Source organism: Aythya ferina, assembly GCF_964211825.1.
Source record: "Aythya ferina genome assembly, chromosome: 1".
NCBI lineage: Eukaryota > Metazoa > Chordata > Aves > Anseriformes > Anatidae > Aythya > Aythya ferina.
In genome coordinates, this window is record NC_140296.1 from 144323028 (window position 1) to 144343884 (window position 20857).

At 40.0% G+C, this 20857-nt stretch overlaps 1 protein-coding gene across 22 annotated transcripts in view; it reads left to right on the plus strand.

Moving 5' to 3' along the window:
• LOC311433677 (protein bicaudal D homolog 1) overlaps nucleotides 1–20857 on the plus strand; it is a 294907-nt gene that overhangs the window by 228736 nt on the left and 45314 nt on the right. For 3 of the 22 annotated variants that reach the window (XM_084513076.1, XM_084513075.1, XM_084513077.1), the window contains exon 2: nucleotides 1588–1654. The exons of 18 other annotated variants lie outside the window; for them this stretch is intronic. Coding sequence is in view for 1 of the 4 variants with exons in the window: in XM_084513068.1 (XP_084369194.1) it covers nucleotides 11900–11915 (16 nt within the window). In the remaining 3 variants the exon portion in view is untranslated. Of the gene's footprint in view, nucleotides 1–1587; nucleotides 1655–11708; nucleotides 11916–20857 lie in introns of those variants that run through there. One more of the 22 variants, XM_084513068.1, reaches the window with a different exon arrangement.

The window sequence follows — 20857 nt, forward strand, 5'->3', positions numbered from 1 at the left end:
CAGAAAGCTATGATCATATTGACATAAAGGTAATGTCTTGTACACTCCTCCCAGAGGTGATTTCTCCTGATTGCTAGCTGGCGGTGTGCTGAGAAGCTTGCTTTTCCACTGCCTTTGCTAAACCTTACCCAAGAATAAACAGGGGGACTTTGCTCTTGGCATTCCCCAGCTCTGCTTCTTCTATTCTCTGACAAACATTGTGTGAAGGCCCAAATGGTCTTCAGCAAATGATTTTTTTTTAATTTATTTCCTTTTCTGAATGGTTTATATGTAGCTGTTGAATATACATATTTTTTACTATTAAATTTTACTTTAGGTCACTGGGTCAGCTTTGTTTTGCAGATACAGGATTTAAAGGCTAGACACTCTTCTAATCCATTTGAGCATCTGGCATTTTATAGAGGACATCCCATTTCCATGTAGCGGAGGAACTGTTAAATGTCTGTTTGAAATTAATTATTTTTTAAAGATTTTTTTTTTTTAATCTTTGGTGGATTATTACAATCAGCTCTGATGTTTATGCTTAATGCAAACAAATAAAGGTCAGTGTAATCTGCTACATGATCCCTTGAAGGAGATTTGTTCTCAAATACTGTCTTTGGGGGCCAGCAGAGGTGGTGATGGGTTGTACTCAGTAGTGGTATTATTTTAAGATGGTAAGCTCCATTTTGGTACATCATCTCACAAAAAAAGGCACTTTGAATGAATTCCCAACTATAAATAGTGTTTAGGAATACAACCTATTAAACATTGGATTTCGCATGATTTTGTTTATGATAGATATACATATCAAACTTTCAGGGAGACTTGTCATTGAATGGTGAGAAATCCTGAGTCAATATATAGGAGGCTGGCTTGCATATAAACGATCACAATTGTTTTCTTCAAACAGACAAGTCTTTCTGCTTTGCCTTCGACGCATGACTGTGGAATGCTGTTTGACATGACTTGCTTTTATTTATACAGTCTTCAGGCTGCTACTTTGCAGAGCTCTTAAACATGCTCAGTGTTTGATTCACTTTTTTCCTGCCATTTACTGCTGTATGCTGAGTGTTAAAACGATAAAAAGCTGAGGGGCTGTACTTGTCTCCCTCACAGTACGTTGCTATTAAAGCCTGCAGTTCCCCTTGAAGAGCTCAGCGTTTTGGAAAGTCTGGGTGCCTGTTTACAAACTGTTCTCTTTGCAACTCCCATGGAATAATGGAGTCCTTGGGATACAGGATGTGGGAGGACAAACCTGCTGACACAGCACTGCTGCTCTTGGTCTGTTCGCAGGGCCTTGCATCTTTTATGCTTTGTATGGGTGAAGACAAAATGCAGGCATTAACGCTTTTTTGATGATACTAGAAGTTGTTGTGCCAGATTTTAGAAAACATGAAATTTGTTGAATCGGTTCTAAAGCAGATCTCCATACTAAACCGGTGCAGTGAGGCTCTTCTTTATGCATGGCTGGATGCGAGAGGCTGGCAAGGTGTGGAGTAATGACGCACCTGTGAATTGGAGCAGTTTATTATTATTATTATTATTATTAGACCATTCTGGGGTCTTGCACTTAGTAAAGACGTACATTTGTCCTGTCCTTTGCAGTGTCTCACTGAAGACTCTGAAGGCTAGGAGCTGTTCTGCAAATGACTTCAGAAAACATTCCTTCCAGGTAATCGCTGCTCAGACTTAGCAGTTAGGAGGAGAAGAGGGTGGGGGTAAATGACCACAAACCAGCAAACATATGTCTTGAAGGGGCATTTTTTCCCAAGGTGTTCAGCGCATCCAGTTGCTCTAAAGTACAAAAATATGACTTAGTCTGGTAGAAACATGAGAATTGCTTACTTTGTGATGAACATCTGAGCAGAGCAAATACTTGAGTGCATTTGGGAAAGTGGAGCTCAGAACTGGAAGTGATGTGGTGATGGTGGTCTATCCCTTAGTCACTGAGAGGGATGCTTTTGTGTGTGGGCTGTATGGTGTGAGCCTTCTCAGCTCATGACCTCTGCCTAAAGTCAGTATTGAGGTTTCAGAAGTCCTGAATTCCATTTTTTTTCCATAGCTGGGGGACTTTGTTTTGCAGGCACTGAGTTAGTGCCATGGGCGGCACTGAGTGCTGTCGATCACAGCTGCTGTTGGAGTGGTGGAGGGAAGATTAGCTCCAGGGCTTGTGTTACCGCTTCAAGGAACAAGTTGATTCTGTACTGAGCTATTCCTGTAGGGCAGGACCTGAACTTCTCACTTGGAATTTTCCTGGCTCATGTCTCTTCCTCTGTCCCGGCACTGCTTTTGTGCCGCCACGTTCCTGCCCCGCTTCCTATGTGGGTTAATGTTTTTGTCATCCTTTTCTTAAGGAGATCATTGATGCTAAAGGAAATGAGTGCAGGCATGAAGTGTGCTTTCTGCAATTCAGAATAGTTTATGAAGGCTTCCCATATCATGCTTGCAGTAGGTACACTGAGACTGAGATGTATCATTTAGAAGAAATATTTTGATGCCATTTTTACTTTATTATTTGCAGCATGGTTGAGTATTGTACAGCTGTTATTAATCTTGCCAAAATACATAAACTATGAACCCTTTTGATGAGTACCTTTTTCTTTTTGTTTCCTTTTTTTTTTTTTTAAAAAAAAAAAAAAAAAAAAAAAAAAGATCCCATGCCACTTTTCTTTACAGCTTTAATAGTTCTCTGGCAGCTCTATGTGCCAAGTCAGCTTCCATGACTAATTTTGATGTTGATTCTCTTTAGTAGCTCTTGTTCATGCAATTGCTTGGAGCCTTATTTTGCTGTTATGTCTTGGACACCCACTGTAATGCAACTCACAATTTTTTTTGTCCTTTTGGCTTGTCAAGATTTCTGCGTGTGAGTCAGTTTTAACTGTGGAAGCTGCTAAAAGCAAACTCTTAAAGATAGCTGCTACAAGCCAAAATAAACTGGAAGGCTTACTGCTGGACTTAGAGCTTTATCTAAAACTCAAAATACAACACATCCCAGTATGATGTAATATTCAGAGGTAGCCATGTGAGCACTGTTTGCATGCAGTGAAGTCACCAGTGCTGCACAGCTCTGCTAGTTTTAAGTTATTTTTGGTACATATTATTTGGAAAAAACTCATCCAGGACACTGTAGACAAAACACCATTTTTTCCTCATTTTAGACATTTTTTCCTTATTTTACTATTTATTCTAAATGCTATGGCATTGCTGCTGGCATAAGAGGATGGTTGCTGCTTTCATTTCTAATTTTTTGGGGGGCAAGTGTGTCTATAAATTATAAGTATTATAAAATATGGTCTTTCTAAACAGTTTACTTAAATTTTCCAGACTTGTCTTGTTGTTGATGATGGTCTGGTATGACTGAGAATACTCCAAAATGTTTCTACTGTTGAAAATTTCTGAGAATTGTAAAATGTTCTTTTGCTTGCTGTTTAGTACAGGAATAAAACTTCAGTTGGTAGCTGAGTTTGTTTGTTTGTTTGTTTGTTTTTTGTGTGTGTGTACACGTGCATTCGGTGTAACATCCTCAGCGTATGTGAATGATCCACAGAGATAACAAGTGTGATACATACTATAATTTCACATTAGATGTTTTCAGGGTAAAACAATGCACAGGGCATAGTCATTATAGGAAGGAAAATCTGCTCAATCCAATGTGATCTACTTACAGTTCTTTGATGCTGTAGTCTATTGATCATGGTTTGATGTATGAAGATTTTCTTTGTAGGTCACTGAAACCGCTTTAATCCATGTTTATCTCAAAATTGGTTGGAATTTTAGAATCTCTTTCCATAAGAAAGGCAACGATGACATTGTACAGTGTATGTTTTATAACTGGCATCTTTCCTGACTCTAGTTTTTCTCGAGTTCATAGACAGCAGTAAAAGAACTGTGGGGAAAAGCTTATTGATTGCTTTTGTGTTAAAATAAATGATGAAAAGCTATTACCAGCTGGCTGATGAGGTCTGGGGTGTGGATAGTAATACTTTAAAGAAAATTATAGTTTCATTAGTGCTGATGTGGTCTCTGAAGTATGTGTTTAACTAGCTGCATAACTTTGCTATGGAAAATGAAGAGTCATGACTGTCGCTGATCTTACACCTTTATGGTACCAAAACTGAAATTCTGTCACTTGTCACCACTGTCTGTACCATTACCTCCTTTTCTGAAATAACTTGGTTTGGGGAATCCCTTATGATCATTTTGCTTTGGACACTTGAAGTAAGGCCAGATAAACTGGAAAAAAAAGCAGCAATATATATTTATGGCAGGAGCTAAATAGACTGTAAAGAAGGTCCCAATTTGCTGACTATCCTGTAGGTACTAGGCTAGACTGGTCTAAATATGACAAAGTCAAGAGACTAAAGCTGTTTGTGTTCTGGAGAAATTACCCTAATACTTTTTAGAATGGGATGGGGATGATGGAGAAGGGTGAAAGGGAAAGGGCAACACTATTGTGCCATCCAGCTTCTCTTCTTCAGGAAGCATGAAGTCAGAGTTGAGGTAGAACAGGTTAAAAATGCCTGTACTGTTGCATATTCCGTTCAAGAAATACAAATGGGACTCAGGAAGAGACTAAATAAATTTGCAGTGAATATGCCTGTCAGCAGCTGTAAAACACAGTTGCACAAACACATCTGCTGACTCCTAGACATCTGATGCTGGAAGCCATGGGGACTGAGGGAAAAATCATTGTGTGCTAGCTGCCTTCTGATGTTGGTTACCCAAACATTTGCTACTGGTTCTTTTCAGACATGCAATATTTGACTGAGTGATTTCCTCTTATTATTTTTTTTTCTTGCCATCATTTGTAGTTCATATGCCCCTATCTGCTCTGAAAATGTACTGATGTATTCCACTCTGATGTTTTTTGTGAACTTGTCATGCTGTTTTTCATTAACTCAAAGCAAGAATAATTAATACTTTTATACTTAGTATCTGACGCTGCCCAACATTTTTTTTTTTAACATATTTATATGAAAGCTAAATCACTGTCACTGCATGCTGACCAGCTCCACTTGTGAGTCTTTCTACTGCCTGGATTCCTAACATGGCAGGATAATTTTTAAGCTGAGGATGCAGCCTTTCACTAACTGCTAAATTTAAAGAAAAGTCTGCGTGCTGCTCTTTCTGGTTTGAATTGTGTTTTGCTTTGTCTTTTTTTTTTTTTTTTTTTTTTTTTTTGGGGGGGGGTGAGGAGGGGGAGAGAATAGGGATGTTTTTTTGGCGAATGTGTAATGTATGACCAAAAGCTAAATTAACTGGAAAATGAGAGTCTGTGTCCTTCAGCTGTTTTGCATAGTTGTTAAATGAGCAATAAAAAAAAAAAAAAATCTGTGAAGGTGAAGAACGATGGGTGGCACAATGCTATTAGGGTAGGTTGCAAGCTTTTTCTCCTCTCCCCACTTCCCTTTTCCCCATCCGTCCTTAAAGAAGTGTGTGGGTTTCTGTGGTAGCAACTAGCATGTGGTTCCCACCTGGTGAGGCATGAGGGCTGCTCTGCTGGCCTTGCATCACCAGCCTTTGTTAGCTTGGTCCTCCTGCCTGGCTGCCAGCAGAGCATGGTGGCAACTGGGACTGTCCCCACGAGAGGTAGCGGGGCCACTGGGGAAGAGGCAGCAGCTGCGGTGCAGGCAGGGGCCTGGAGAATCTGCCTTCTCCAGGGGGAAGGCAAGAGGAGGAGAAAGCAGTGAAGACAATGTAAGGAAAAGGTGAGCTGGGGGGCTTTGCTTGGTGTTTATTTACTGTGTATTAGGATAACAGAAAGGATGGTGCTGTAAATAGTAATTTCCTTGTCCCTAAATTGTAACAGGAAGCTTTTCTCCCAATTTTGTAAAAAAAATAGTATGTAAAAAGAGTGAACTGTTAAGCCATTTCTTAAAACAGGAGAATCAAACCCAGTTGATAAACAAAGCCTTTGTCTACTCAGATTTAAAAACAAAACTTATTTAACAATTGCTGATTTTTGCAAGAAAGGATTACTTGGAAGGATGAACCACAAATTCCTGGATTTTTGGTAAATATGGGAATAGTATAAGTTACAGAAACGTAGCTTTATATGGTTAGTGTAAAACATAGAGTTGCCATAACAAATGCATCCCTTTTGTAAGCGCTAATAGAGTAAATGGAAGTGATGTGGCACTCATGTTCAGTATAATTCTTAGATTTTTGTAGAACTCCAACCATTTAATTATTTGTTTGGAGGGCTTTGTATTGCTTTTATGCTTGGACTAAATTACAGACACCAAGATTCTATCGTAACAAGTACTGTACAAATGTAGGACAAAAAAGCAGACTTTTCCCTTAAGAACTGATATTACAAGTCCTTTGGGCTTTTGTGCAGCCACTGGCTTTCCCTTTGGGGCACATTACAGCTGAGCTGGAGAGGGGGGGAAAAAAAAGATGGAAAAATACTGCTAGTTGTTTTCTAATTGTGGCACAATAACTGCTCATCATACCTGCCTTGGTATTGCTTGTGTTAAACCCAGGTCCTTGCATGTGAACCAGGAGAGCTGGAGGAGGGACTGGTGGAGTAGTTTTTGATGTTAGAACTGGGAGGGAGAGTCCGTTGAATAAACTTGTTTCTGTGTGGGCTGCAGATTCAGGATCTTTCAGAATACTTCTCACCTGGTGAGGCTAGTTACCCATCTCTTTAATGTACTATTGTTATTCTTCGTTATGGCAGTCCAAAATATCCATTTTTAGACTCCCTTCCCACCCAGCTCACTTCTTTGGACTTCTTGTCCCTTCTCTTCCTGGTGGTCACTTGTTTTTGTAGGTTACTTGCTGAATCTAGTTTGTTCCCCATCTTATTTTTCAATGGGGACATGCATGTATTGAGCTGTACCATTTTTTCTTCCTTCCTCACACACCTATGTGGTGAAGCTTAATGGATGAGGCTCAATGAGACCTCCAATAACTAGGTTTGCTTACTGTCCTCTCTCACCCTTTTTCCTTCTGTTGACACTGATGCTTATCTGACCCCACGGGCCATCTCAGCCTGCTAAGTTAACAGACCAATCCCAGAGAAAATGAGTATGTTTCTGGCAGATTAGTGAGCTGAACTGGCTTGCTTCACTGCCAGACAAGGCCCTGTAAGGATAGGAAGAGCAGCATTTTCCGTCATCAGCCACTGGCTTGATGTGACTGTACTCTTGGGCTGCATGCTGATCACCTCGCCTTGCTTCTCTTGAGGTTATTGGGCAATCATGCATGAATTTCACCCTTCGTGTATCCATTCAAGGGCCCTTGTCAACTCTTCACAGCTACTGCACTCGGTCATCATTAACCTTTGCAGTCCTGGGCAGCCCATTGCTGCCCCTGGGTAGGATGTCAGAGCTGAGTTGAGGGGACAGCCTGGCTTGGAGAAGGGTGGGTATGTTCCTGCCTGCTGTGCCGTGCCATGCCGTGGCTTCCACCACACACCTCGTGGAGCTGGTCAGGTTGTAGAAAACACCAGTTCAGTTTGCTAACCTGAAAGAAAACTCTTTGTTTTGCCTGTGGGGATTTTCCTGACGGGTTGCATTGCCTGATTGTGGGCTGGATGTTTTGATAAGGGATAAAATTGCCTATAGCTGCAAAGTGGTTCATGTACTAGACCCACTAAATTGAAATGCAGCTGTATCGTTAACCACATCCTTGTGGGCGTCATCTCCCTTCCTTGGCAGAGAGGGGAAACTGCTGAACATCCTTGTGGTGGTTTTCCTCATGTGCAGCTCCTGGTAGTTGGCAACAGAATAAAAGTCAAGCAGCCACATGGTGATCAAAGGCAGGAAGCCAACACCATGTCCCCCCCTACAGCCAAATGAAACAACAAAGCACGAGTGGCAGGACTGTGTTGGGCTCTTGCACATGGCTTATTTTAGGTTATCCCAAGAATCAAGAATTAAGAGCAGCATGTGCAAAGGCTGAAGGAGAGTGGGTTCTCTGGAGCAAGGGTGTGTGGTGCCTTGCTAGCTAATCCCATTACCCTAAGAACAGCTGGGAGCCAAGCAGTACGATGCAGACTTTTCTAGCAGGACCTTGGAAACTGCTTTGGCTTAGGGACAAAGCATGCCTTCAGTTTTGACTAGGAGCAAGTTACTGTCCTTTTGATGTACTCGGGTGGAAAGGAAAAGGGTGAGAGGTAAGTAACAATGTGAGACAGCTCTATCTACCTTACAGGAACCCCATGAAATGTGCCTGTTTGGTTGATGTGGTTTTAAGTTTCTTTTGGATTAACTGATACGTTTAAAGGTCTATCACAGGAAGAAGAAGAAGGAAAAGAAAAAAGGAGGGGGTGCTTTCAACAGAGCTCACTGATGTGTTGGAATTCAAACTGTTTGTGCCCTGTTCTGTGCTGGAAGGGATCTGAGGCTACTGATCCTTTAGGTGGAAGAAAAATCCTTTTTCTCCATGACTGGCTTGCAGAAACTGCATCCCAAATCCTGATGCAGTATTCTCAACAAAACTTTTCAAACACTCTGTGCCTGAAGTGAGCCTGCAGAGAGAAGGCAGCTGAAGGCAGAGAGGCTGAACGTAGGGCTGTGATTCACTGTCACATGAGCTGATTTGTTCTCGGGGGTGTGTGAAAGTGTGGAATGCTGTCCATGTCGCCCTTTAATACTTGGTTCAACTTTTCAGATTTCCTGAGTGCTCACGATAATGTGACTTCGTTCTCAACAGTAGCTTCATCAGATTAGGAATAGTCAAAAGAGGCAAATGATTTGAGTTCTCTTACCTGCAAGATGGGGAAAATGCTAAGAAAGCTTGTGAAGTTTAGTTTGCAGAGTGCTTGGAGGTGGAAATCAGAGTAAACCTCCTGTATTTATTATAAGTCATTTTAAAAGCTCTAGTACTGGCGTCATGAAGTCATATGATGAGCCAATACTTTTGAATTGAGATAACTCAGTTTTGTGAAGTTAAACTACTCTACTGTGCATGTCTGTGGACTAAAACCATACTGGTTTTAGTTTGAATAGCTATTTTATTCATATTAAATGATAGCAGCTACACAGTGGTATGATTTTAATTACCCACTAATGAGAACACTTTATTTAACTAGCTGTTCTCCATGCCCCTTTTTCTGTGTTTAGAAAAATTTAATAAAATTAAATTTATTATTCAGTTACTTTTTCTTTAAAGTTCAGGGACATGATCTAATGGCCAGTCAGATACAGCTGTGCCTCTTGTCAATGGGATTGCAACTAATATTTGATAATATGACATTTGGTTGTAGGTTGTACTTTGCACTGTTTCTGTTCTTACAGTAAGGAAAGCTGGGTATAAAACTCATGTGAAACCAGGGGAATAGATTAATGAGATGTCCCCATTGTATCTGTTTTAATCTCCCACAAATCCCCTTATCTGCTAGCTAATCAAACAGAGATAAAACAATTAATCTTCTCTTTTATTTTATTTTATTTTTTTAAGGGAGGATTTAAACATGTGTTTTGAAGTTAGACTTTGGAGACTTTATACCTGTTTTAATGTTGCTGTTCTGGAAATGAAATTTCACAATGTCCTTCAAGTTTGTGAATTTTTTTTATTATTATTTTTTCACTGAGCAAATCAGGATCTGAGGTTGCTCTCCATGAGCTATTGCAAGCAGTGGAGTCATCTGATGGGTAGAGGGTGGACCAGCCCTAGTAAGAGCTGGGATCTGGTGTGTGCTCTGTGCCTCCTGCTGGCACATCAGGGATGGAGGAGAGCAGAATCTGGGAGCTCAAATGGCCTCCCTCCCACTCGTCTCATGCTGCAGAGTCAGAAATAGCTGGGATATGTGCTTACCCGAAAAGGAAGACTTGGCAGCTTGTTTTAATTTTCCCTGTCACCGCCCCATGCTTTCCCTGGTCTGACCCCTCGTCTTCTCTTCCCTTATGGCAGGCAGTATCTCATATTTCTCTAACTGCTTACCTGAACCCATTGCTTTTTGTACTATTTTGCAGTTTTCTAACCTACTGTGTTGCTTGCATGAAAAAAAATTGAAATTTGAAAATTGAAAACTATTGCTGATCCCATCTGAATTTAAAATCTGCCATCTATGTGCATCATCAGTGTTTTCCCTGGGTTAGGAAGCGTGCATCAGGTTGAAGGAACATGGACCAAGTCTCACTGGCAGGTGGACAAAATAGTCTGGTGTGGAAAATGGTTTGTTTAAAATATGGGATACCCAAGAAACTGCATCTTCTTTGCAAAGCCTTTTCTGGAGAGAGACGGTGTTCTGTTGTAGGCTTGCTTCATCTGGAAGCCCCAAGTTAGGAGGCAGTCTTCAAATTCTGGGAGATGAGCTTCAGAACAGAAATGTAACGTGTTCATTGGAATTCTCAGTCTGGTCTCTTAGTCCAGCCTTTTATAAACTTAATCATTTACACAGTTACTTTTTGTTTTCATGGTGTATTGATGACCTGGGTGAATGAGATTTCTTTAAGGAGACTGGAATTACTGGCTAGGAGTATCAAAGATGGCAAATTGCCATTTTAGCAGTTCAAAAATAACATGCCAAAAACAACACACGAAAGTCTGGGTTAAAGTGCTAAAAATGGATTTTGTTCAGATCCAGGTGCGCTGAACTTGCATCTCCTCAGCTCAAGAAGAAAAATAAAACCAAAGTTTTGAAATAAATAGTTGCTCTTACAGGTTTTGGGAAAAAAAAAAAAAAAAAAAAAAAAAAAAAAAAAAAAAACACAACAGCAACAACAAAAAGTTTGACATCTGTACTAGAAAGGAAATAATTAACTGCCCTCGTCAAGAGAGCTGTCTCCTCAGTGAAAAAACAGATATTCATAACAACAGATTGTTTTGCAAGTGTATTCCCTGTAACCCTTGGTACTTGTCCTTCAGAGCAGCTCTGCAGCAGCATGCTTGTGCGTAGCCTTGAGTGTGAGGATTAGGAGTGGACCTTGGTGGAAGGGGCTGCAGGGAGATGTGGTTTGGAGCCCTGGCTGAAGATGACCTCAGCTGCAGTGAATGAAGAGCTGGCTGCTGTATCCGGACTCGTATTATCCAAATTGACAGGGCTGGATTTAAATCCTGGTTTCTTTCTCCTGCTGGTATAAATGCGTGCCAGCCAGGGACCACATGATCACAGTGCTCACATGTGAGCAAAAAAAAAAAAAATAAATGCCACTTTCAGTAACTTCTCTTTTCTGTTGGTCCTTTCACTTTTTGAAAATTTGCATTTCACAATACAGAATTCACTGTAATCGCTTTCTGTTCTGCCCTTGGTCATGATAGCTAGTTTATGCCATTTAAAAATTGATTTTAAATAATTCCAGGGAGTCTTAATCTGTTCCAAATAAGCTAATATTTTCATGACAATTCCTTAGTGTAGACTTCTTTGTCCACTGCTCCAGTATTGTGTGCTGTGTTTATAAACTTATTCGTAGAATGAAGTATGCACATTATACAGGGAAAAAAATAATACTAGAAACGATCATTGTGTAGTATAAAGGGAGAGCGAAGTCCTGACCACAGAAATGCTCTAATTTGTCCTTTAACCTTGATAGTGCTTTATTTTCAAAGAGCAACACAGTTTGTAGTGACAGAACTTTCATAGCAGCTGGGGCATTAGACAAAACAATTTATGGTCGTCCCTCCTCCTCTTCCTCCTCCCTTCTCCAGCACTGTGTAGTTACATAAGCTGATTTCTTTGTTTTTCCTCTTTAATAGTGAGCAGCAGCCTTCACTTCTTTCTCTAAGCTGACTGGCTTGCATGCTTACGTTTTTCCTCTTGAAACCGGCTGGCCAGGGGAGGAGCGCAGTATAATTGAAAGACCCAGCATGTAAACTGTCGGCATATACTATACATCTGGCAAGAAGTCCTTTCTGGCAGCTTATAGGTCATGTAAATAGGATATATGTCAGCGTGCCACAGGGTTATTACCACTGTGAAAGCAATTCCTCGTGCAGTGGTACTGGAATATATTTAAAAAAAATAAAAATGTCTTCTGAACCAGGTAAGACTGAACGGGATGCTTCTGTTAAACCTTAATCTCTGCAAAGGTTGGGGGTGTTTTTTGTGTCCAGAGGCACAATGGGTTAAACTTTTTTGGGGGGTGCCTTGAAGCAAGTAAACACATTAAAATCCAGCTGCTGTGTGAGGCAATACAGCTGGAATGTGGTGGTGTCTTTTTGCTCTTATTCTGAGTAAATGAGATTGCAGTTGCTTGAGCTGTTTGCCCAGTAAATCTGCCACACAGGGAACTGTGTTACTTTTGGCTTGTTCTGCTGCTGCTTTCACCAACTAGAGACTTTCTAAAGCAAATCAGTTTTGTGATATTTATTTCTACTTCTGGCTCATTTTTCAGGTTCATTGAGTTCTGTTCATAGCTGTGAGGTTTCTATAGTGCACTTCTGTAAATCAGCACTGGCTCAAAGCACTCTCTCCTGCATTGTTTTAGGAAATAGGTATATGCTTTCAATGTGCTTAGCTTTTGTTGTGTGATCTTGCAATAATCCATTTAACTTGCACTTCTGATACTTTTAAAGTACAGGATTAGCTTCCAGAATAAAAGAATGTCATCTTGTATTACACCATGCAATGAATGGTCTGGACTTTTTTCATTGAAAATATGTTTCTAACAATTTTTAAGAATACTGTTGAAGTTGCTGCTTTACTTGAGTGCATTTTGCAGTTCTGACAGAAGTTCAGCTTAGGGTAAGTTGAATTAAAATGGGTTATATTTAGCCCTAACTTCTGAACATTTTTAATTCAGTTCTGCACAGAGATATAGGTAGAATAGATCTGTGGAAGGTCTGGGTTCAGCGTGCTGGTTTTCCTCTGGAAAGCCCTCTGAAGGTGCATAGAGGGAAGGGAATGATTGCATGGATGAGCTTGAGAGAGTTGCTAGAGAAGCTTGGAGTAGATGTCATTAATGTCTCAGACTCCTGACCTCAGTGTTTGTGGGCATCTGATTTTCTGTAGGTACAAAGAATGCTTGTTTTAAAATCTTTATATTGGCTCCTTATCTGTCTTATTATCAGGTTTGAAGTTGCCCTTCTCCCTTTAGATTTTGGTAATCACCCAACACCACTTTGTGTCATCATTCCATATACTGAGAAAAATCTACATGGGATAGTAGGAAACTTTTTTTTTTTTTTTCCCCCCATCAGTCTTGCTCTTTTCTTGCTGTTTTCTAGGATCTGTAATGCTTGCTGTTTTCCTATAAACATAACACAAACCCCCATAAATTTCCAGGAAGCTCAGTGTGGTGCCGTAAATACTATTTTTGGTATTACAAGTAATCTTCGCTTTTGGCCTTTGGCATGTTTTTGGCTATTTTAGTTTGGCTTACAGTATACTTACGTATAACAGGGGTCATCTGAATATAGAATACACTGGTGAAGCTGTGATCTCTGATTCTGAGAGATCGGATATCGGAAGTGCAAATGCATTTATATGTGCCTTAGGGTGACATAAAGAATACTGTCATACTGTTGTGGTGTTTTTCAGGCAGTGTCTCTTTGCTCAGGCTCCAGTTAGAAGTTGTATGAAAGCAGTAGTGGACTGTCTTGCAAGTACCTGGCTTGAAGGGTGAGCAGAGCGAAGAGCAGCCTATGGAAGAGCATGTAGGGATCACGTAGCATGACCTTCCCAGGCTGGTATCAGGAGACCCATGTGCATAGACGGTATGCATAAAAATGGTGACACCAAGTTGTTCCAGTCAGTGCAGGTTTGAAATGGAGAGGGCAAATATCCCTTGAAGTTCCTAAATAGCACCTAAAAGACACATGGAGCTACTGCTTCTGCTGTCACTTGCTGGGGCACTGGGACTTGAAGGGACAGTGCCTCTTTAGGGATGTAAATTCTCAACTCAGTTTAGTCACTGCAACTGCAGTGTTAAACATGCAATTGAGGGAGAGCATCCAGTTGCCTGACAAAAGCAACTCTTCCAAGTATTGAACAATATAACAAGTATAGGAAATGTGTACAGTGCATCTTTTCTGGAGCTTTGATGTTTTTTAAGAGAAGAACTTCACAGCTTTATTCTTATTATTACTATTCACTATAGGGTGAAAACATCACTGAAAACCTCATTTGAAGCAATTTAGTTTTGAAAGGTTCTATGACATTGTGACCCACAGAAGTCACCAGAGAACTGGGTGTTCTTCATTAGCTCCATCACTACGCTTTGCACTGTGGCTGCAGGCCCCAGAGTCTTCTGGTCTTTTCAGTGCTAGGTGCTATATAAACAGTGAAAGGGGCTGGTGGTTTACATCAGTGCTTGTAAACCTAGTGAGTTTGAGTCTTTTCTAAAAATAGAAACTAGTCATGGCACACTCATTTTCCCCATGTTTCCCCCCTGCCCCAGGTTTACGATTGCTATGATACAAAAGGATTAAGTTCCTTGAAGGATGTGGAAACTCAGAGTCTGTGTTTCCTTGCAGTATGACAGACAGTCATCGACAGGAAGAGGAGTTAGTAGTTATCAAACACAATCTTTGCTTTATATTGTTGTGAAATATTTAACACACTGTGACTGCTCTCGCTTGTAAAGATGCCCATGCAAGAATGACCTGTCGCTTGCAGGGAAGGAGAAAAATGAAAAAATAAAGGAGGGAAGCAACAACTGGGTGGGGTCATATAAGGTGGAGAGGGATTGGAGTATTGCCAAACTTCAGGTTATAAAATAAATGAAATGTTTAGGCTTAAACAAACGTGGTTTTTTTGTTTTTTTTTTTTTTTTTTTTTTTGTGTGTGTGTGTGTTTGTTTTGTTTTGATTAATGTCATAGATTTTTGTTTGCTCTCTGTTTTGGAAGACTTTCATCCCCAACATACAAGCTGTCAGCTTTTTTTTTTTTTTTTTTTTTTTGGTTAATGAATAATTTGATACTCTTCTGATGCCAAAAAGTGAGGCTTTAAGGAAAACAGTGAATGCTGCACAGGAGTCCTCAGGGTTGTGCTACAGCTGGACGAGCAGTACACATGACCGAATGGGTGGGTGCTGCCAGGGAGCTGCCCAGGCTCTCACTGGGCCTTTCCCAGGCTTTAGGTCTCATCCCCAAGCCATTTCAGCTTGCTCACACAGTAGAAAACTAGTGTGATACAAGCAGCATATTGTTTTCTTGTGGGGTTACGTTGGCCTGGCAATAAATACAAAAAGTATTAGTGTTGGTAAGAAGTAAGTGATGGGAACTCAAAGGATGGTGAGGAAAGGAAGGGGATAAAACTAACCCTTCTCTGTGGGGGTTGTCTTAGTCTCTGTAGTTTTATTTTTGGTTTTGAGCAGCTTTTTTTAGTCTCTCCTGAGGCCATAAGCATTTTCATTTTCAGAATGTTTGCAAAGTGAAAGGTTGCACATCCTTCAAGTATGCTGGATAAAACTCAAGTTGTTTTAAAATCATTTCTCTTTAGGAAGTGTTGGTGGGTTTAATGTATTTTTACTTTATATGACTTTTTAAAAGCATTTTCTATCCATTTGCTCATTTGAAGATAGGGAAGTTATTTAAACAATCATATGACTATTAAGCTTTTTGGAACAGAATGGTAAATATTCATCTGAGTCTGCAAGAAAAAACATTTTAATTCTCTGAATTAAGTTTTAAGACATGACATTTCAAATTCATCATATAGTAGTTATTTTTTAAAATATGTTTTAAATGGGATTCTGGAAAAGAGAGGAGAGAGAAATAAACATTACAATTGTTCTCAGTTTGTATCTCTTGGCCAGTTCATAGCATAAAACGTAAAGCTGTTGCAACCTGTTTTGGTGTTCAAGAGGTGATTACGCTGATGGCAGGTCTGTTGAGCTGAAGCGAGCTCTGTGAACAGCAGCACAAACAGTAGTAATTTTTGGCAATGTAAGGCTAAAGCTTTATTCCCCATTTGGATTCCAGGCAACATGTACTTGACTTCCTTCCGTAAGGATGATTAGAAACTGATGAGTTAGCATGAAATGGTGATCTCTCTCTCTATTGCTCTTTATAGGCAAGGCGCCACATAAAAACTGGCATAATTATGGTAGGCTTTGAGGAGACAGAAAAAGGAAGGTCCCTCTTAAAGGAAGGCCCTAAATGTACTTAAAGCAAGCTTTTTCTGGCTATTCTTATTTTTTTTTTTTTCTTCCCCCAACCAGGTCAAAAGCAGGAAGCACTTGAATTCTTGTGAAATGTCCAGCTTTGGGTTCTTTATATTTCTGTTTCAGTGCAATGAGCCATTCCCAGGGAGCTGCTTGTTTTTCTGTGTCTCATAGATGATGGTCGTTAATTACTTGGCAGGGAGATGGGAGTGCTTGGGGAGCCTGACAGCGGGCTGTGCGCCGCTGACTTTGGGGAGGAAAAGTGTTTTCTGCTGAGCAGCTGGAGCACCACACAGCTGTGCTGCTGTTAAGTGTTTAAGGGACTCACAGCCACATGTTTATCACCCGCTTTATCACTGTTCTTTATTGCACCCATAATTTTAAATATACTTTTAATCTTTCAAATAATAAAAAGTAGTGCCTGGTATGCTGTTGTGATGCTATTGTGCAGTTAACACGCTGCAGCCTTTTCTTTAATTAGAGCATATTATTTTAAGTCTCGATTAATATAAGTTTAGAGAATAGGGTTTTGACACAAACACACACATTTCAATACTGTTTTCTCCAACAGTAACCCTTAAGAAGAGATTGAATGGAATTAACATCATCTAGTGGCTACTTGCCTCTAAAAGGGGTGCCTTGTCTTTCTTTCCCCTGTCAATATATTTGCATCTTTGCCCAAGCCCCAGTGCATCTGAGGTGACTGAAGGTGTGAATCTGGAAGAGAGTTAGTTGCCTTTTTTTTTTTTAATTTTTGGCAGGGTTACATTTCTGAGAGCTTAACTTTCCCGGCCTGCATCCTGTGGCTAGATGCATGCCAGCACTGATGCAAAGTGGTGAGAGCAAGCAGCCAGGAGGAGGGAGGGGAGCGGGTGGAACAACTCGTGTCAGTGCCGGCTGGCTCCTGGATGGTTTTGGGTTGCCAGATCTGGCCTGACACACTGCCTCAGCAGCTGGCAGTGGGAAGCAGTTCCTGTCTATCAGTGATAATTTTATTGGCTTGTATTGCATAATTGACTTCTGTTTGGACCTTTAGCTATTATGTGTTTCAGATATAATACATATACATTCATACCTTTAAACTACTTAAATGCTGTCAGATGTATTTTTATATCAATGTGTTCAGATCAGCTGAAAGAATAGATGTCAGTTATAATTTGAACCTGCTGTTATTAGATTTTTTTTCCCCTTGTGGGTCTGTGGTATTTCTTTTTTTTATTATTTATTTATTTCTAAGCATCCTATTTCTAAAAATATTTTCCTAGCAATTCATCTTTTATCAACAGAAGTAGCTGAATGTATGTCTTACAGCATATGTGTGTTTTCTAAAATAGCTCTGAGTTGAGATGAGATGAATCTGAAAGAACTGCATAGGTAACTGGGCAGAGAAGAAGAGGAAAATGTCAATGATTGACTTGATAGGGAGGTCTTCTTAAGCAGTGTATAGTGAGCAAAATGGTGAAATTTTCATTTCAGTCTTATCTTTTTTTTTTTTTTTTTTTTTGAAAATCTAAGTATTTGTCAAAACTAACCTTGTTTTATAATAGCTTATAATGTATAGAAGTGGAGTACTTTTTTCATTCTTTGAATTAGTATTATAATTGCATAAGTATATTTTAATATGACATCTTGAATAATTTCAATAGTTTGTACAAAATAGAAGTATCTGCATGTTTTCCTAACATGACTCCAGTACTGGAGGTGCTCTCCTTAATATGAAATGTTAGGCTGCTGCTTAGTTATGCCATCCTGCTGGTTATCTTTTGTATGGTAACTGGAAGAAATTAAATCATCTTAAGACTCAACAAATCAAGCAAAAGAGCTTGATTTGAGAGCAAAATTGATCTAGGGCTCAATGCCACAGCCCTTGTTCAGACAAGTGATTGTTCTGTGATCAGTGGGTCTGCTTATTCAAATAGGGTGTTCTCATTAAGTAGGAGGTCAGGATATTTCAAAAATGATGAGTGCTGCCAGTGTAAAATATGCTGATATCAACCTAAAATTCATTTTAAAAAAAAAGTTACTGTTTTGTAGAATGGCTGGGAAGCCATTCCTCACCTCACAGCTCTACAAGGAAAACTGAAAGGAAAAAATACTTCAGGAAAACTTGGCAGAAGTGCTTCATGCTAATCTTTTCTCATGGTAGGGTTCACCACAATGGCTATTAATGCAGTAGGGACTCGAGAAAGACACAAACCTTACTCAAACCCTTCCTTCATCAAATGCATGTGAAACTGTAAAAAGCTCACAAGGACAGGGAACAAATGGCCCTCAGGTACAATGCTCACCAATCTTACCACGATTGCCACAGGGAAGAGATTGAAGCATGTAGTCAGTACTCCCCTGGGACTGTGAAATATAGCTGCATGAGAAGCGCTTCTTGAGCTGAAAGTTGCTATCATGTATTACGGAACTAGAAAAAGACTGTGTTGACAAGGAGGGAGAAATTACCTGAAATTACCTGGTGTAGAAATGAGACAGTAATAGCAGAAAGCTGAATGTGGTGGTTTCAGGGATCAACTTACTCTGTGTTATCCTGAAGCAATGAACCTGCTGCTACTTTCTATACACTCTATTATTATTTATTTATTTATTTATTTTTGTGTAATGTCATCATTTTTAAATACATAAAGGTTATGGTTTATCATTTATAGGGTCAGAAACCTTGTTAGCCTTTAAGTCTTGGAGATAGTCTTCATGAAAAGAAGGAAATCAGGCCCAAATCACTTAACAATATTGATACTATTTTATTAAAAACAAACTATAGGTAAAAAGAACACAGCTGCATATTTTCTGTTTAGATTTTCGGCTTGATAATACATGTTCAAACACCAATGTGAAAATGAGTTTGAGGGACTGTTTTGTAATACAGAAACCTAAGTATTCGTGCGAAAAAAGTAGTTCTTGATTCCTGTAAACAGAACTTGTTTTGCTTACAGCTTTCCCTTCGATCATATATTTTCTTCTGGAGATGTGACTTGAAAGTTGCTTGTCTCTGTTCATATGAGAAATCTCCAATAATCATTAAACAGTTGATTAACAACAGCCATCACTAAAGCCATTGTCCCAGTTTATAGGAGTACAGGTGACTTCTAAGCATTTTAGTCTGTGTTTTTGGCTGAGGACTTCAGTTATGAGCTACTACTCTCAAGCCACAAACTGCACGTTGGCAGCACATTCTGAATTAGTGGTTTCCACTCAAGGGAAACACAGGCGTGCTTCAGCCAGAGCCAGGCAGTCCTGCCTGCTCCCTCCATGCCCCTTCTCCCCTTCAGAGGAGGGGGTAGCAGTGGCAGGTTTCTGGAGGCCCTGCCATCTGGAGCAGTTGCTCTGTCAGTAGCAAGGCCCTCCATCTCATGATGGAGGAAGATGTAAGAGTAGAAAACCACAGCAGCAATGGCCAGCAGTGGGGTTGTCGCATTATCTCACAGACTTGCAGCTTCCGCAACCCTCCACCCCTGTGGCCATCACTAAACCTCAGCTTCAGCTGAGGTCCTCCACCCCTAAGGTGCCTGAGCATCAGTTTCACCACTGGCATCCTCCAAAAACTGACTGATTAGAGAGCACTTGGCACTGCAAGTCTGTAGACAGTAGGAAAGTTGTGGTCCAGCAGGGGGAAGGTGTAAAAGATGGTGACTGCAGTGAGCCTTGTTCTCAGAAGGCTCAAACTGTGGGTTTTTAATGCAGTTTTTAAAAGCTGTTTGCTGTTCCTTTTTCTGTTTTAGTTTATGTGACTAGTTAGCATTATACTATAGTATATGCCACTTGAACTTCTATCAAATTAATTTTGATTTTAAAGACTCCACATACTGAAGGTGTTTTTTTGACTTGCTTTGCATTCCCTTTCCTCACATTTCATTTCCATATTCCTGACTCCAGAATGTGCCCTTTCTGATGAGGCATGTATTGTGTTCCTTGTTGTAATCTCTAATTGTTGAATGGAGAAATTGTAATGTTTTCTAAGGAAGTTGGTTTTTGGGCTCAGTCCTGGAAAGAGCTATTTGAAGTCTTGTACAGTGTTTTTTTATTTTACTGGAGCAGTGCCAGCACTGTAAGTTTTGTTATTGTACTAATCCAAAATCTAGACAAATGTTGAAAGATAATCACATTAATTGCTGACTTACTCCTTTCACTAAGACCACAGCAGATGCACAGGCCTGCTTACTTGGAAATTACTTTTAGATCAGATCTCAAAGAACAGAGATCACAGCCAGGAAGGAAAGCAGAGTTAAGACACACTGAGTATGCCTGCTATAGCCAGTGTTGGCACAACATAAGTAGTGAATGTGAAATTCACCATTGAGCCTTTTACTTTGTGTTATATAGAGCATCCTGAGACTGAGATCAGAAGGTTATCAATGTTATATCTTGTTGGTATTTCGGTGCTTCTTTTTGAAGCTTAGGCTTTAAAATCTTAAAGGAGGTAAGCTGTTTGAATGTAGTGGCATCAAAGCTGGTAGCTTGGCAAATTTGTGCTCTTTAGCTGCAGCTACTGTAAGGCACTATTTCAGGCACAAAAATAAAAATTACTGTGGGAAAGACACATGGTTTCTCCCAGCCAGAACAACCATAAAGCTCAAGAAAACATGGGAAAGGTGACAGTGACTACTTGCATCTCATGAATACCCACAAAACAGACCAGTGTAGTAATGTGTCATCTCAGACCAAGCAGATATGGGTACATATCTGCAGATATGGGTATGTATCTGCTTTGAACTGGGTTCTCTCAAAAACTCTCTGTATAACCCAGAGCTTCTTAGAGGTGAAATTATTTCAAAAGAATTATTATTCATAATGAAATAATTTCTTATTAGAAAATTGTGTGTCTCACATGGTTGAACTTGCTGAAGTTTGTTTCAGTTCTATATTCCTGCTGTTT